Consider the following 14982-nt stretch of genomic DNA (forward strand, 5'->3'; position numbering starts at 1 on the left):
CAATTTCCCTCTGTTATTGCTTATAGTGAGAAACCGACCTCCACCGTACGGTGATTATCCCTTCTCCCTCCTCTAGCTCCGACGCCTCTCACCGACCATCACGTTCATCCTTCCCCCCAACGTTAATCTCACAGTAAGAATGCACACCTCCATGGAAACGATGGAATGCCTCTGAAATACTCAACAACGCATCCTCCAGTGACTCTCAAATCAATCATCATCCCTCGCTTCTAACCCCAAAGATATCGACGGATACTAAGAAGTCAACACATCAGTAAAAAATCGTTGATTCCCGTTGCCTCGGAAGACTCATACCTAAATCACGGATTCGATGTTGGTTTGGATTGTTTCATAGTTAGGTATTGGAAGAGAAGCACCAATAGATTCCCCACTTCTTCTTTCTTTTTCTTCCCCCTCATGCTCGTTTCCTTCATCTCCATAGCCAAATTTGACCGCCTTTCATCCTACTCCGATCACTTAAACCAAAAAGTGACAAAGTGGATTCAATCGAAGCTCTTGAAGTAGAATCAAAGTGTAGATGCACTGCATATCTTGAAGAAGTATCCAAGTGTAGATTCCCTGCATCTATCGAATAGGAATGGATCGATGTTCTTCCCCAAACCAGTCATAAGTGTATGTGTGTCCATTTCTAGATCTGTAAGTTTGTATGTGTATCGATTTTAGGTGTGTAATCTGTAGATGTGTAAGTGGAGAAAGGGGATTGTCGGAGATGAAGGGGTTTTGTCGGTGATGGAGAGTGTCGAAGATTAATCGAGTCTCTGTGTGTTGTATGTATGTTGGGTAATCTTGAAGGTCTGATCTCAAATCCTTAGATCCATTGTAGTTACTCAAGTTCCTTGTACTTACACTATCTCGATTTTCAGAAACATTTAGTGGAAGGTGTTGAAGATTTAGGTTAGGTATTTCATGGCTGTTAATGTGTGTTTGTGTGTGTTGATCAGGAAGAGAGAGAGAGAGAGAGAGAGAGAGAGAGAGAGAATATTATTTCATTTTTTTAATTTTTTTAAATAAGAGAAAACATCGTAAATGGTCCCTATGGTAGTGAAATGACGAAAATGCCCTCAATTAACAGACAAAACTTAACGGAGTTAGGGATAAGAACCAGTTGTCAAAAGTTTTGAAAGCACAGGGACCAGCTATGATGTTTCTAAAGCATAGGGATTAAACTTCAGATTTTGGAAAACCACAGGGACCATTTATGATGTTTTTTCATTGGAAAATAAGAATTTGCTTTTGATTGCAACTTTTAGGGGTGCAAAAGAGGACCGATAACATTGTTTTTTGTTGCTCTTGACAGAAAAGCGCAGTTACTGTTTCAGCAATATTTTGGTACCTTAAAATAATTTAAATTAGTGTACATCAAGACCTTAGAGTAATGTTAGTATAAATGAGAGCCGCCATTCTCCTATATGCCATCGAAATGGGCAAATCCATCTACAAAAATCACTAAAACGTCATTTTAATGATTTTGAAGATGGTATACGATTTCACAATTGTCATACGATATTGATGACTAAATTCATGATTGAGTTTGATTTTTTACTATTTCTTAAAAAATGATAAATAAAATTAGATACATTTGTTTTTATCTTTTTTTTATTATTATATAAGTATCTATTTACAACTTTATATCAAGCAAACCATACATCACGAGAAATGTATGTAATATATATATATATATATATATATATATATATATATATATATATATATATATATACTACTTTATAATGCATACATCAAACATGTTTTAAGACCAAAGTCTTAAAAACAAAGAGATGTATTTTTAGCCTTTTGATTTCATTTAAATGGTTGTGATTAAAAGTTAATAAAGGTGATCCTTGTCAAATAAAATTGACCAATTAAAACCATATACTTCATACTATATATACTATAAACCTCTTTCATAAACCCTAATTATCAACTCATAAACTCTTTTTGCAGAACCTAAGTTACGCGGCCACCACCACTCTCTGCAGCTGTACTCTCTCCATGTCCTAAGAAGTTCCTTCCATTGTCGCCACCATCATCATCTGGTACTCTTCCATCAAGCCACCCCCAACACAACACCTTAGAGAAACCCCTAACGCACCGCAAGTGAGCCTCCTTCGCCGCCACACCTCTGCCAATAGGGCAGCTGCAGAACGCGACGAGCTCTCAACGATATTATTGTTTTTTTTGTTCTTTGAATAGATGTAAGATCAGATTTGAAAAGTTGACCATTTTCATTTTCTTATATGCATGTTTATATATTTTTTATTTTCCCAGAAAAACCAGTGTATAAAGATTTGTTGACTATTGTTTGATTTGATTTGTTTTTCTTTGTTTGTTTTTTGTTGCTCATATATGTTAACCTTAAGCATCTCAACAAAACAAATACCATGACCATTTTTCTTATACTTTCTATCTAAAAAGGGATTTGTTGATAAACATCGTTTGTCATAGATTTAAGAGTATTATGTATTTCAGATCTACGTTTTATTGTTATAGATCTTTAGCAAAATGTGTTGTAGCAATGTTATATTTGTATAGTTTTTGAGTAAACTATTTAAGATTTAAGAAAACAGAATAAAAGAAAGCAATGTTTTTGGCGTGATTTTCTTAAATAAGTAATATATTTTTTTATTTTTGTTTTAAAAGTATATTAAGTAAGATTATCATAAAAAGTTAAAGAAAAATTATAAATTTTTTAATTGAATCGTTAAATAAAATTCTAACTTTTATATATAAATATGTTCAGATTTTTATTTTGTTAAAATTATATTTTTTAAAATTAAAAGATTAAGGTTTTTATGTTTTTTGAAAAATGTACCTTTCTTAATTAACTATAATAGCATTTATTATTTGCATTGGAAAGTTGGAAAACATCACTCGGATTTTGAAAATTATAAATGATGTATAATTTAATGTTTATGTTTGTCAGACATATATAGCCGGCTCTACCTTAGTGATAATTAAGCCCTAGATTAGGGCCCCCACTTCCACAGGGCCCCACTTGACCCAAGATATTTCAACAAAATAGAAATCTGGATTCCTTATATTTTCTCCTTAGTGATAATTAAACCCTAGATTAGGGCCTCCACTTCCACAGGGCCCCACTTGACCCAAGCTATTTCAACAAAATAGAAATCTGGATTCCTTATATTTTCTAGGTTAACCTACGTATACCACAAAAATCAACAGCCAAATTAATTAATTGAAAGCAACTATTTTTCTTCCTTCTCTTCTCATTCTCGATTCTTGAAACCAAGTCTAAAAAAATACCTTCTATTCTTCAATCGTCACTTCTATTTCTTCTTCTCTTACTTCAATGTTCTTTGATTGATTGTCCATTCTTTAAATAATAAATACATTCGGCTTCTCTGTGTATTTCTTTATATATCATCCGATTCTCCATTGTTGATCGCACTTGATTGTTCAAAAGACTCAAAACTTCAAGGTTGCTATAGTGTCATTCAAAAAGACAATGATAATATCTATAGAACAAAATAACTAAAACGGTAACTCCAGTCTAGTGTCTCTATTTTTCAGTTTTCAGTAATTCAGTTTTCCATTTATTAACCCTAAATCGACTGTTAACCATTGTTCATTGATTATAGAAGGGTTTGAACGAGTCCAAATTCTGGAAAAACGAATTTGTGTTTTGCATTATCTTTTATTTAAGTATTTTCATGGTTGTCCTTTGCTAACTTGGAACGAAGGTAAAACAGGGACTTTATGTTTATTTTTTGTTTATTTGTATTTATCTACTTGTTTGGGTGATTGAGAAATTAATCAAATATTCAATAATCATGTGTAAATGAAAATACGAATCAATGGCTTCAACTAAGCTATTTATAAACTTTTTAATTTATTATTGTCATTCGAAACCCGGATAAATGCCAAAGGGCCTCAAAGTTTTGGTTAGCTTAGAGCCCCCAAACTGGTTGAGCCGCCCCTGTAACCCTATATAATCGATTATGTTTATTATGTTTGTAGGCATATGTTTTCAATGCACATCTCAAATCCTTGCAAATGACCGTTTGGTTTTTACCTATCATATTAATTATTTATGTATGTTATAATAGATATATATTATATAAAAAAGTATAATATATGTAAATTTTTATTGCTTATTTAACTAACTCTTATATTATAAAACAAAATAAATATTTATTAATGGTTTCGATTTTTTTTGAATATTTGTTATTTGATTGATGTTTCTCAAATTAAATTTTTTGTAATTAAATAATCTTGCAGGCAAACCATTAAAACCCCCTTATAAATAAGAGTTTACTCACACATTGAAATCGGCATAATACTTGAAAATCACAAAAACTAGATCGTTATAAGAATATGTTTAAATGTTTTAAATACTGTGAAATAATGTTGTGTGAAAGTAATTAGTAACTATTTATGTGGCGTTTTTATATTGGGTTAATCATAATGACAAATATATTGATATTAATATGTATACAGTTTTTTTATATATATAGTTTTATTCGTAAATGGTAAATTGGATATATTTATATTTTTAATGCATAATGATGTTAGTAGATTTTGGAAAAGATATTGTGTATAACTGTATATTTCTGAAATGGCACATATTTTCAAAGTCTTTTGCAGTAACTTTGTGGGATTTTGTGTAAATTAAAATTTATTAGACCGGGGCTGCTAATAAGACATCTTTTGGACATGCTTTTTTAGACTTACCCCGCTCAATGAAAATTTATTTAGGCAAGATTCCACGTCCAAGAGTCTGATTCTGATTCTGCTTGATTCAAAAGTCAAACTTTGAGATTTATGTATTTTATACTTTTTATAGGTTTTAACTTTTTGATAACTTAAACTGTAATCAATTTTTAACGACATTAAAAGTATTTACATTGAAACTAGATACAACCACTAACTAAAATGGATTAATGACTTCTATTCTTTTATATATAATCTTAATTCAGATTAATACTAATCAAACCAACTTTCACGTAAAATCTCTAATCTAAGTTTTACATCACCATTTTGCAGATTAATACCATATCGATTTTTTGAAATAACCTCAAAAAAGCCATTGTCCATTGTTAAAATGTTGTACCACCGAGGTCGAATACCAGATTCTTCTTTTCTCCTCCTTTCTTGTCAAGACCGTATGTGGGTTCGTTGATGATTGTAGCAATGTTCAAACCTGCAATCACACTCGCGTCATTTTGTCCAGTCTTTGGGCATCGTTGAAGTATGTTGTGTGAAGAAAGAATTGGAGGAGTAAAGAAACCATTAAAGAACATCGTTCATCAAGGCTACAATCACCGAGGGAGAGAGACGGCGGCTGTGATCGACGGGATCATAGATGCGACAAGCAGCAGTGAGCCAGAGGTTGAATTCGAGAGAGTGGCAACGATGAGAGTGAAGGAGTTGAGATTTCCAGCAATGAGAGTGATAGTTGCGAGAAAAAAAAAACGATTGATTTTTGGAGGCGATGGCAGAATCTATTTGATAATGAAAGAACGGGAAACAAAAAGACGATTAGGGTTTTTTCAATTATATAGGAAGATTGGTTTGGGTTTTAAAATTGGGCTAACATGGGCTAACATATATTTTTGTTTTAAACGAAATGGGTTAGAGTATACAACAACTTTGTAGAAAATATATTTTTTTAAAAATTAGGCGATGGCAGAATCTATACTACAACTTTATAGAAAATTTATTTTTTAAAATTATTTTTTATACATAGTTTTAGTTTTTATAATCTTTTTTTTGTAGTGTTTAATAAATAATGTCGAACCCCAACGGAAATAATTTAAATGAAGGCATGAACACTACGTCGACATCGCCGTTTTCTACCAATAGGGTATAATATTTATCATATTAACTTTTTTTTTTTATCATTGCGTTACAATTTGTTAACATTTTTTTTAATAGGTGTTTACATCTCGTGATGAGTTGATGGAATGGGTGCAAAACATTGCATTCTCTCTTGGTTATGTCATCGTGATGAGAAGATCAAAGGCAAAAAATGGTGTGGTGTCTTATATAACCCTTATTTGTGACCGTGGCCGGGAATACGAAAGCAAAGCAACAATTAAAAATTTTGGAACCAAAAAAATCAACTATAACTTTCAATTGGTAGGTTTGTATATCAAACAATATGGCGGTTGGACCCTCACGGTGATATGTGATCAACATAACCATTCACCTGCACAATATATGAATGGACATGTTTTTACTAGGCGGTTAAAAGAACACGAGAAACAATTGGTAGCTGACTTGACAAATCTGAATGTTACACCACATGACATACTCTCGATAATAAAGAAGCGCGACGAGAATAATGTTTCTACACTAAAAACCATATACAATGAGCGTCTCAAGCTTCGCTCGTCCCGGAATTACGGAAAAACTCCAATGCAGGTTAGTATATCCAACAAGTAGTATTTTAAATTTAATTTATATATTAAATTTTTTATTAATTAACAGCATATAAATGTAGGTTCTAATGGAAATTTTGAACGAGAAACATTTTGTTACGGATTTCTCGGTAAACAGTATATCAAATGAATTGGAGAATCTTTTCTTCATTCATCCACGGTCGTTGAATATATAGAAAGCATTTCCACATGTTTTGATTATAGATGCAACATACAAGACCAACAAATATGGTATGCCTTTTGTTCAAATTGTTGGCACAACTTCAATGGAATGCCTTTTGACCAGAATTTGATGAAGCAATTCCAGACATGAATGAAGCAATTCCAGACTTGAATGAAGCAATTCCAGACTTAAATGAATTTATGGATTTGAACCAAGAGCCTGAGTCATGCTACATTCATCCATTAATGGATGACATTCCACCCGTGTTTCATCCATACGTCTCACATATACAAAATGTTGAGGGTGATGGACATTGTGGATTTCGAGCAATATCTGTTTGTCTCGGGTATGGCGAAGATCAATGGCTCTACGTTCGAAAACAACTAGTACACGAGTTAGAGAGTGCATTCGATGTATATGCTACGGTTTTCACAGATGGAATCCATGAATTGTGGAATTCATTGTATTTCTTCGGACCGAGTGCACCAACGGAACATTGGATGCTTATGCCTGAAACAGGTATCCTGATTGCTAACAGGTTTGGTGTGATCCTTACTTTCTTAACCAATCGTGGTTCCTTAACTTTCTTTCCTCTTTGGAAAGGTCCGGAAGAATTTTTGGACCATCGGATTATTACAATTTCACTTATACGTGGTCCTCATTATGTTATGGTACAATTAAAAAAAGATTGTCCGATGCCTACCATTTCGGCTTTATGGATCCGTCACAGAGCCCCGTGTGCAGCTGGATGAGAAAATATGTTTATGTCACGTCTGCAAATTTATAGACAACTGAAACCTTGTAATCGTGATTTTATAACTATAGAGGATTGTTAAAGAATATTATTTATGTCTTGTATTTGAAGAATTTTTAAATTAGCTAATTATTGAATGATTAAAGTTTGTCTCATAGTGTTTATTATTGTTTTAGTATAAAAAAAAAAGTAAAGCATACGTACATAAGTTAAAAAAATATGTTCGTTAATATTTTGTTATAAAATATTATTTAAAATAAAAGTTAATAAAAATAATTATTAGTGTTTATTATTGTTTTAGTATAAAAAAAATAAAAATAAAACATACGATACATAAGTTAAAAAAAATATGTTAGTTAATATTTTGTTATAAAATATTATTTAAATAAAGTTAATAAAAATAATTATTTAGAAATAACAAATAATAATCATTGTTAAAAAGTCAAAAGTAGATAATCATTATATAATTATTATAGGTTGTCTATTTAGCCATATGAGGTGTCTATTTAGCCAACCCGTTTATTATTATCATATTTTATATATTTTATTATTATCTTACTTTAATTTACATGGACTATTTTGCAAATTAAATGGAAAAATCTGTTTATATTAATAAGAAAAAAATTGGCACATATAATGAAAGTCGGATTATCATAATGTGTAATTAAATAAATTGAAATGCAAGCTTTATATCACAACTCAAGCAATGAAAATACATTACGTCACATTCATTATCATTGTTTCTTTTCATAAACAAAATTATTGATCATATAGCAAATATATATATTTATAAGCGTTTATATTTTTACAATATCAAATGTCTAACTTTAGATAAAAATAATAAAATTAATAAATCATTATGTTAAATGGTTAAAATAATATATAGTATTAATTAATTTATGTAATATAAATATGATCTTTATATGACAAAAGTTGTAATGAAGTTCAATTATATTAATATTAATATTAGTATAGAAAAAACATGAGAACATAGGCATAAAGTGCAATTATGTTGGTAAAAAAAATAAGTTTATATGCAAAAATTATTTTTTGATTTTGATTTTTTTTTAACCGTCATTTTAGTATTTGTTTGAGATTGAACTCAGGATACCATTGTTATAATTCTAAAGACCAACACAAAGGTTTTCTAAAAGTCATATTTTTCTAAAATTCAATGTTCGTATTATATTTTTATTTAATCAAATTGAATAATTAAGTTTTTAATACAAAAAGCAAAGTGGTAAATATAAATCTGTAACAAATTTTATATAAAACATTAGAACCAAGGGAAACTATTATAAACCGGTCAAATCAATGTTTAAATTATGAAAATTAAAATACAAGTTAAAACTTACAAGGTCGGAAATATATGAATTTGAAAAGAATGTACTTTAACTTTTGTTTATATCCTCTACGTTCCATGTCGAGCTTGAATAGCCTAAACCACACCCTTAAACATATTTTCTATTAAAATAAATAATATAAATATAGAGCTAAAGTGTTAAAAAAGGATTTCAGCTGCCAGAAAAAAGAAAACTAATTGTTGCAAATAAACTTTTTCTCGAAAAGAATTGTTTGTTGCCTGCCGAAAGTAGACTAATTGCATCAATGAAACTCTTCCCGAAACAACATGCCGAAAGAAAATTTATCGTAAAAAATTTATTATCTGCCGCTGCATCGCTCGGGTATGATATATATATATATATGGTCTTCTTTACTCCATGAATATTTTGTTAATTTGATATAGGATTTGATAATTTAAATGCCTTTTATTTTTTTTAACTTTTTCTCTTATATATGTGTTTGGGAAGGTGGCAATCCAAACCCAAACCCGTCAATCCATCCCGAACCCAACCCAATAAATAATATGTTTGGTTGATATTTTGAACCCATTTAATTAAATGGGTCAATCCGTCTAATCCGTTTAATTAAATGGGTTGGATTAAGATTGAAATTCCTAACTCGTTTACAACCCGTCAACCCGTTTAAATTTTGTAAATATTTTTTAATTTATACTATTATTTAGTTGATCATTACATTTTGTTTATTTTGGTAAAATAGTCAAGTTGTATAGAATTTAGAAATTAAACATTTATAATGTTTTATGGTTGTAAACGTTTATTTGTGTGTGTTATAGGTCTATAAAGTTATTGTTGTATAATTTTTAAACTTGAACAATTATTATAGCATTTAAATTATATATAATTTTATTTGATTTTTAAGGGATTTTTTTTATGAAAATTCAAATATGTCAATCCGGGTTTAACATCTTTAGTAAATATGTTAAGTTGGAAAAACAATAACATGTCAACCCGATTTCAACCCATTTACTAAAAATATCGGGTAGAGTTTGAAATTTTCAACCCGTTTACTTAAACATGTTGGATTAAGTAAAGATTTTCAACACATTTAATTAAACAATATAATTAAACAAGTGAACCCATTTACGACCCAACTCAACCAATTGTGACCCCTAATTTGTTTGGATTGATCATGTCCTGCGCCTTGTAAGGAGAAATAAGAACCCATACTTTAAATTACATTTGATATTTGACATTACAATTATACACGTCTTAAATATCATTATTCTGACAAGCCAATTTGACAACTCACAAAAAAATTACCTACTTATTTTGTAAAATCAATTAAGTTGGACAATCGTGAAGTTGAATATGGATTCACTAACGGTCTAACAGTCGAAAGACCCTTTCAACATATGTAACTCTATTTAGTACATTTGTTGTGTGGGTGGTCTTTAAGGTAACGAAAGAAACTCTTTCATGTCTAGACATATAAGTATTAGGTTATAAACATATAAAAGATTTTTCTTGGGGGCCGTTCTGTTCCCAAGATTCCTTGGGATTAGATTCCATCCTTCAACCGATAGATTTCAACATTCCATCATAAAACTCATCAAATTCAATTCCAAAATTTTCCTTGTTAAGACTTACTAAAAATACCCTTTTACAGTTTTACCGTATAATTTCACAAGTATACCGTCTTCCATTTCTTGCCAACCAAACACTTGACATAATTCAAATTCCAAATTCTTTACATTTTAATTCTTTTCCTTCCAAAAATCCCCTAAATGTTTTGTGACTTCAACTGGATGATAATAACAATTCATGGTTATGGTTCAGCAATGTACCATAACTATGCCAAAAACCTCAATCTTAAGGTAATAAGGTCCATAACACCATGTCAAATATTCAAAATATTAAGTCAATGATCAAGAGTTTGCAAGAATTTACTTTGACCTCAACACCTCAAAACTATGGACCACATACAAAACATGATCAAAACAACAACATAACTTGAGTTATTGACAACTCACAAGGGCTTCAAGATTTCATCCATTGGATTCCCATACTGAATACTACTGTAGGGTGCTTTAAGAAGATGAGATTCTTCAAAATGAGTGTGAGGAACAACTGACTGGTGGTCAACCTGCCACCTGTACTCCGGTGAAGAAAATGGCAAACCATGGTGAGCCACATGCACCCCGTGTTGAGCCATGGTGGGACCATTCCTATGCATGGGTTGGTTAAGGCCACCGAAATCCACCTCACATGAATCCCACGAATCGTTTGACAGAAGAGAGAGAGCACGGCGAATATCATGTCCTGCATCGGAACCTATGCATATAAACCAAGTTATTACAGATTCTCTAAACAGATTGGGCCCTGTGGGCCCAGTCATATATACCGGTCTAGAACTAGGAAAACCAACCTTGATCAAAAACGCCGGCTGAGATTCCCTTGGATGACATCATCCTATTGAAAGCAAGAGTAGGCATGCTATTGCTGACATCATTTGGAAACTGAGTACCTAAAGAATGAGTCACCCTATTATGCCCTCCATGTCTATTTTGATTATTAAACACAAAACTCAATTCTTCTCCCCCTTCTGCATATCCAAAACCATAATTAATTTTAAAAAAAAAAAAAAAAAAGTTGTGTTAAAAAGTCATTTAATAAGAAATTTGAGTACCATAAAATGATGAAGAAAGATTTCTAGATTGCTGTGGCTTACGCCTGCGTGTATTGTGATCAGAAAGTCGCCTACGACAGCTTCGTTTTTTCCCATCAAACTCTGATAAACCATGAAATCTGTAACAATTTTTTTTTTTTTTAAATATATATTATTATTATATGATCAAGAAATTATTAAAAATCTGTAAATGAAAATTCATAAAAAGCTTACCGGCTACATTGTTGGCAGAATCGGCGTTCAAGGCCACTCACAACAACTTTTAAGGATTTTGAATGATTTTCACAAACCCTGTGTTTACGATGGTATTCTTTAGCAGATGAGAGATCAAGATTGCATCCTTCGACCTGACATCGTGGAATAGGGGTATTTTGGGAAGAAAATTTAACTTTTTTCACAGGGGTATTTGAAGAAGATGATGTTTTGGTGTTGTTTCCTCCTGGAAGGTTGTTCTCAAAGTAAGTTCTTTTACCGAGTTTTAAACCAATGGATTGATCAGAAGAGCAAACTGAAGCATTTGGAAATGACAGATTTGACCCTTTTATTACTACTTCCTTCAATGAAGATTCAGATATGGAGCTTTTAGCTGATGATTTGTTCCCGATATCAGAAAGACTAAAACACCCATCAATGTCTTCTCCTTCTTTGATTCCCCAATCAGTTGATTGTAGCTTTTTAGGACTTGAAATGTCGAGGCTTTCCCAATCCCATTTTGTATTCCACTCCATATCTGGAAAATGGTTTAGCAGGAGAGGTTCTATTCAGGAAGACATAGAAAGATAATATTTTATTTTTTTTTATTTTCTTTTTGAGGTTGAAAGATTTATAAAATCTATTATCTTTTTTTGTGATGGACGGAAAGTATATAGGGCCCAATTCCCCACAATATAAAGGTGTTGAAAGTTATATATTCAATTGCATAAGTCAAGTGAAAGTGTAAAAACAGTCATGTCCACGCAACCAGATTAAAAAAATACACATGACCATACAAAAGTGTAAAGTTTTTTATTATCTTTTTGCCTCCACAAAGTTTTCTCTGAAATAGTCTTAGGGAAAAGCACACACGAATTCCAATTGGAGAGTTCATTATAATATAACAGAGAACAAAGAAGAAAGAAATGATGCCCTTAACCCTAAAGTGAATGAAGCATTATAGACTTCAAATTAAAATGGTCCCCCCACCACTTTCAGAAAGTTTTTGGAACTCAAAAAACGTGGCATCGATGGGAGTCGATGCGAAGTGTTGAATGTTGAATGTTGATTGTTCCCCTCATGATGAGAAAAGTCATTTTCCCGGTAAAGAAAAATGATTAAGACTTGAGAGAAACAATGGGGGAAATCATTTCTTTACCAAAATACAGCAAACCAGTTCCTTGAAATTCATTTCGCAGATAAATGGAATGAAGCGATTCAGTATTCATCGGAATGAACGTATTAAGGCTTCGAAAATGAAAACTTCCGAAATCGGAAACGATTTCTGTTTTCCACACATACATAAAATCAGACACCATAACTATGGTTTCTATAATCAGAAATCAAAAAATCACATCACAAGTAACACTAAAATAAACAAGCAAACAAACAAAAAAAAAACAAATCAGAACTACGAAATCAGCTTCGTATTTCACATTTCCTAACTTGTACACTTAAAGGGGAAATAATGAAAGCAAAATAGTAGATTTCTTGATTAGGAAGTTGCATAATAGGGCAATGAGAGCTTACCGATCAAAGAAGTCTGCAACATTCCGGAAAATGAAAGGAAAATCTGAAGATTTTTGCTTTACCAAATGAAGAAAGTGTGTGAGAGAGAGAGAAGATAGGTTTTTTACTAGGTGTGCATTTTGGTGTGTGAAGCAACAGGGAAGAAGCTAACGAAAACAAATAGTATTTCAAAGTTGAAATTAGCAAAAGTCGAAAGCAAATATTATTTCAAAGTTGAAATTAAAGTAAATTAAGGCATGTTTGGTCTAAAAGAATTTAGTCTTGCACCAATGATTTAATTTTAGATTTTTTTTTGATAATTTTGATCCATGAGATTGGCATTTTTTTTGTTTAGTCAAACATTCATTCAACTTGAAATATTAATAGCGCATTAACCGATTATTATTCAACTAGGTTATAACATTGGAAACCCATAGGAAACCATGGGTAGTAAGTTAAAATTTTATATAGACCAAAAAAAATAATAAATGTAAAAGAGCATTTGATTGTGGATGGTAAGTAAGTACAACTTTATTTGATTTTAAAAAAATAAACATAAAACTTCAACATAGATTTTGAAATATTTCATTGAACACAACATTGTAAGTTTTATCAAATTACAATCCTTATCTAAAATCAATAACTTCAATCTTTCTCTGCTCTTTACTCTAGATAAAGCAACGTCTGTGTAAGAAAACCGGTTCTCGCAAAAACAACTCAACCTTTTTTAACAACTGGCCCTGACTTTTATGTATGGTCATAGCAAAACAAACCGCTAGGGGAAATTGTCTCCTTTTGAACTTATATGAAAGTTTGTTGTCTGAAGGTGTTAAAGACAACCTTGAAATAAAAACTCGATGCCCAATGTTACTTCCAGTTAAGACCATTGTTTCTATGACGCGATTACCCAATGATACGACCTGAAGTCTAGTACAATTACATAACCCATTTTTCTGGTCGATATTTCTTAGTAACATAACTGGAACACCGACCTTTAAAATCAACTTATGATTTGGCAAACCGGAGATTTTAAGTCCATTTAGAACATCATGTGAATATAAACTCTCATCAAACTGATTGTGAATAAACTCTTTCTGGCAGATGCTATCTAAACTGATGTATTCTTTTTCTTCTCCAAGAAACAATGAAAGCATACGATCATTTATTTCTTAAACAACTTCATTTTTCGATGCAAGTATTGATCTGTCTTCAAAATATTTGGGATCGTTCAAGTTGTCAAGAAATGATGGATATACAAACTCAATTAATGAACCTATAGGATCAGAAGATCGAGTAATAAGAAGATCTTCAGGAATACAAATAACTGCATCACCATCATTAGAACCACTGACATTTCCCTCTCCTATATCCAAGAGCCAATTTGCAAATAACCTTGTTTGTTGTATTTCAGACGGATCTTTTCCAACAATCAACCTTATGTTCTTCGTTAATTTTAAAACTTTGCAATTTGTCTATATATATGAAGAACTTAACGACACGTTGACAATTTCTTGTCTGCTACCATCAAAAACAACTGGTAGAATCTGTCTAAAATCACCTCCAAATACGATTACTTTACCTCCAAACGGGATATGTGAGTTGCTAACATTACCAAAACTTAAAACATCCCTTAAAGTGCGATCCAATGCTTCAAATGCATGCTTATGAACCATCAACGCTTCATCCCAAATAATCAGTGATGTTTGTTTTAGTAATTTGGAGGCATCACTGTCTCGATTTATAGAACAAACAGAATTTTCAGTAAGATTTAATGGAATACCAAAGCGAGAGTGTGTTGTTCTACCTCGGTTAGTAACAAAGAAGCAATACCACTTGAAGCAACAATCAAAATAATTTGTCCTTTAGATCTGATATCTGTTGATAAAGTCTTCCAAATAAAGGTTTTGCCTATTCCTCCATAACCATAAACAAAAAACACACCTCCTTTATTA

General features: G+C 31.5%; 2 protein-coding genes and 1 long non-coding RNA gene across 3 annotated transcripts; 1 reads left to right on the forward strand and 2 right to left on the reverse strand.

Moving 5' to 3' along the window:
* Window positions 1–4857: 4857 nt before the first annotated feature.
* LOC145094378 (uncharacterized) lies at window positions 4858–5496 on the reverse strand. The gene is made up of 2 exons (XR_013703318.1): window positions 5270–5496; window positions 4858–5182 (listed from the first exon to the last, which is right to left on the reverse strand). It is a non-coding gene; the product is annotated as an uncharacterized LOC145094378 (long non-coding RNA).
* A 274-nt stretch (window positions 5497–5770) lies between these two features.
* Window positions 5771–7337, forward strand: LOC145095178 (uncharacterized). Its single transcript, XM_079033104.1, has 5 exons — window positions 5771–5845; window positions 5917–6013; window positions 6125–6405; window positions 6472–6532; window positions 6709–7337. The coding sequence occupies exons 1-5, from the start codon at window positions 5771–5773 to the stop codon at window positions 7335–7337; spliced, it is 1143 nt and encodes a 380-aa protein (XP_078889230.1).
* Window positions 7338–10512: 3175 nt separating this feature from the next.
* On the reverse strand, window positions 10513–13193 carry LOC145092059 (squamosa promoter-binding-like protein 12). Its single transcript, XM_079029948.1, has 5 exons — window positions 13052–13193; window positions 11543–12059; window positions 11330–11448; window positions 11069–11245; window positions 10513–10974 (listed from the first exon to the last, which is right to left on the reverse strand). Exons 1-5 carry the CDS (start codon window positions 13071–13073, stop codon window positions 10670–10672), a joined length of 1140 nt encoding a protein of 379 aa, XP_078886074.1. The 5' UTR covers window positions 13074–13193; the 3' UTR covers window positions 10513–10669.
* Window positions 13194–14982: the final 1789 nt, after the last annotated feature.

Source organism: Lactuca serriola, chromosome 3, assembly GCF_051521515.1.
Source record: "Lactuca serriola cultivar US96UC23 chromosome 3, Lser_US96UC23_V15, whole genome shotgun sequence".
Classification (NCBI taxonomy): domain Eukaryota; kingdom Viridiplantae; phylum Streptophyta; class Magnoliopsida; order Asterales; family Asteraceae; genus Lactuca; species Lactuca serriola.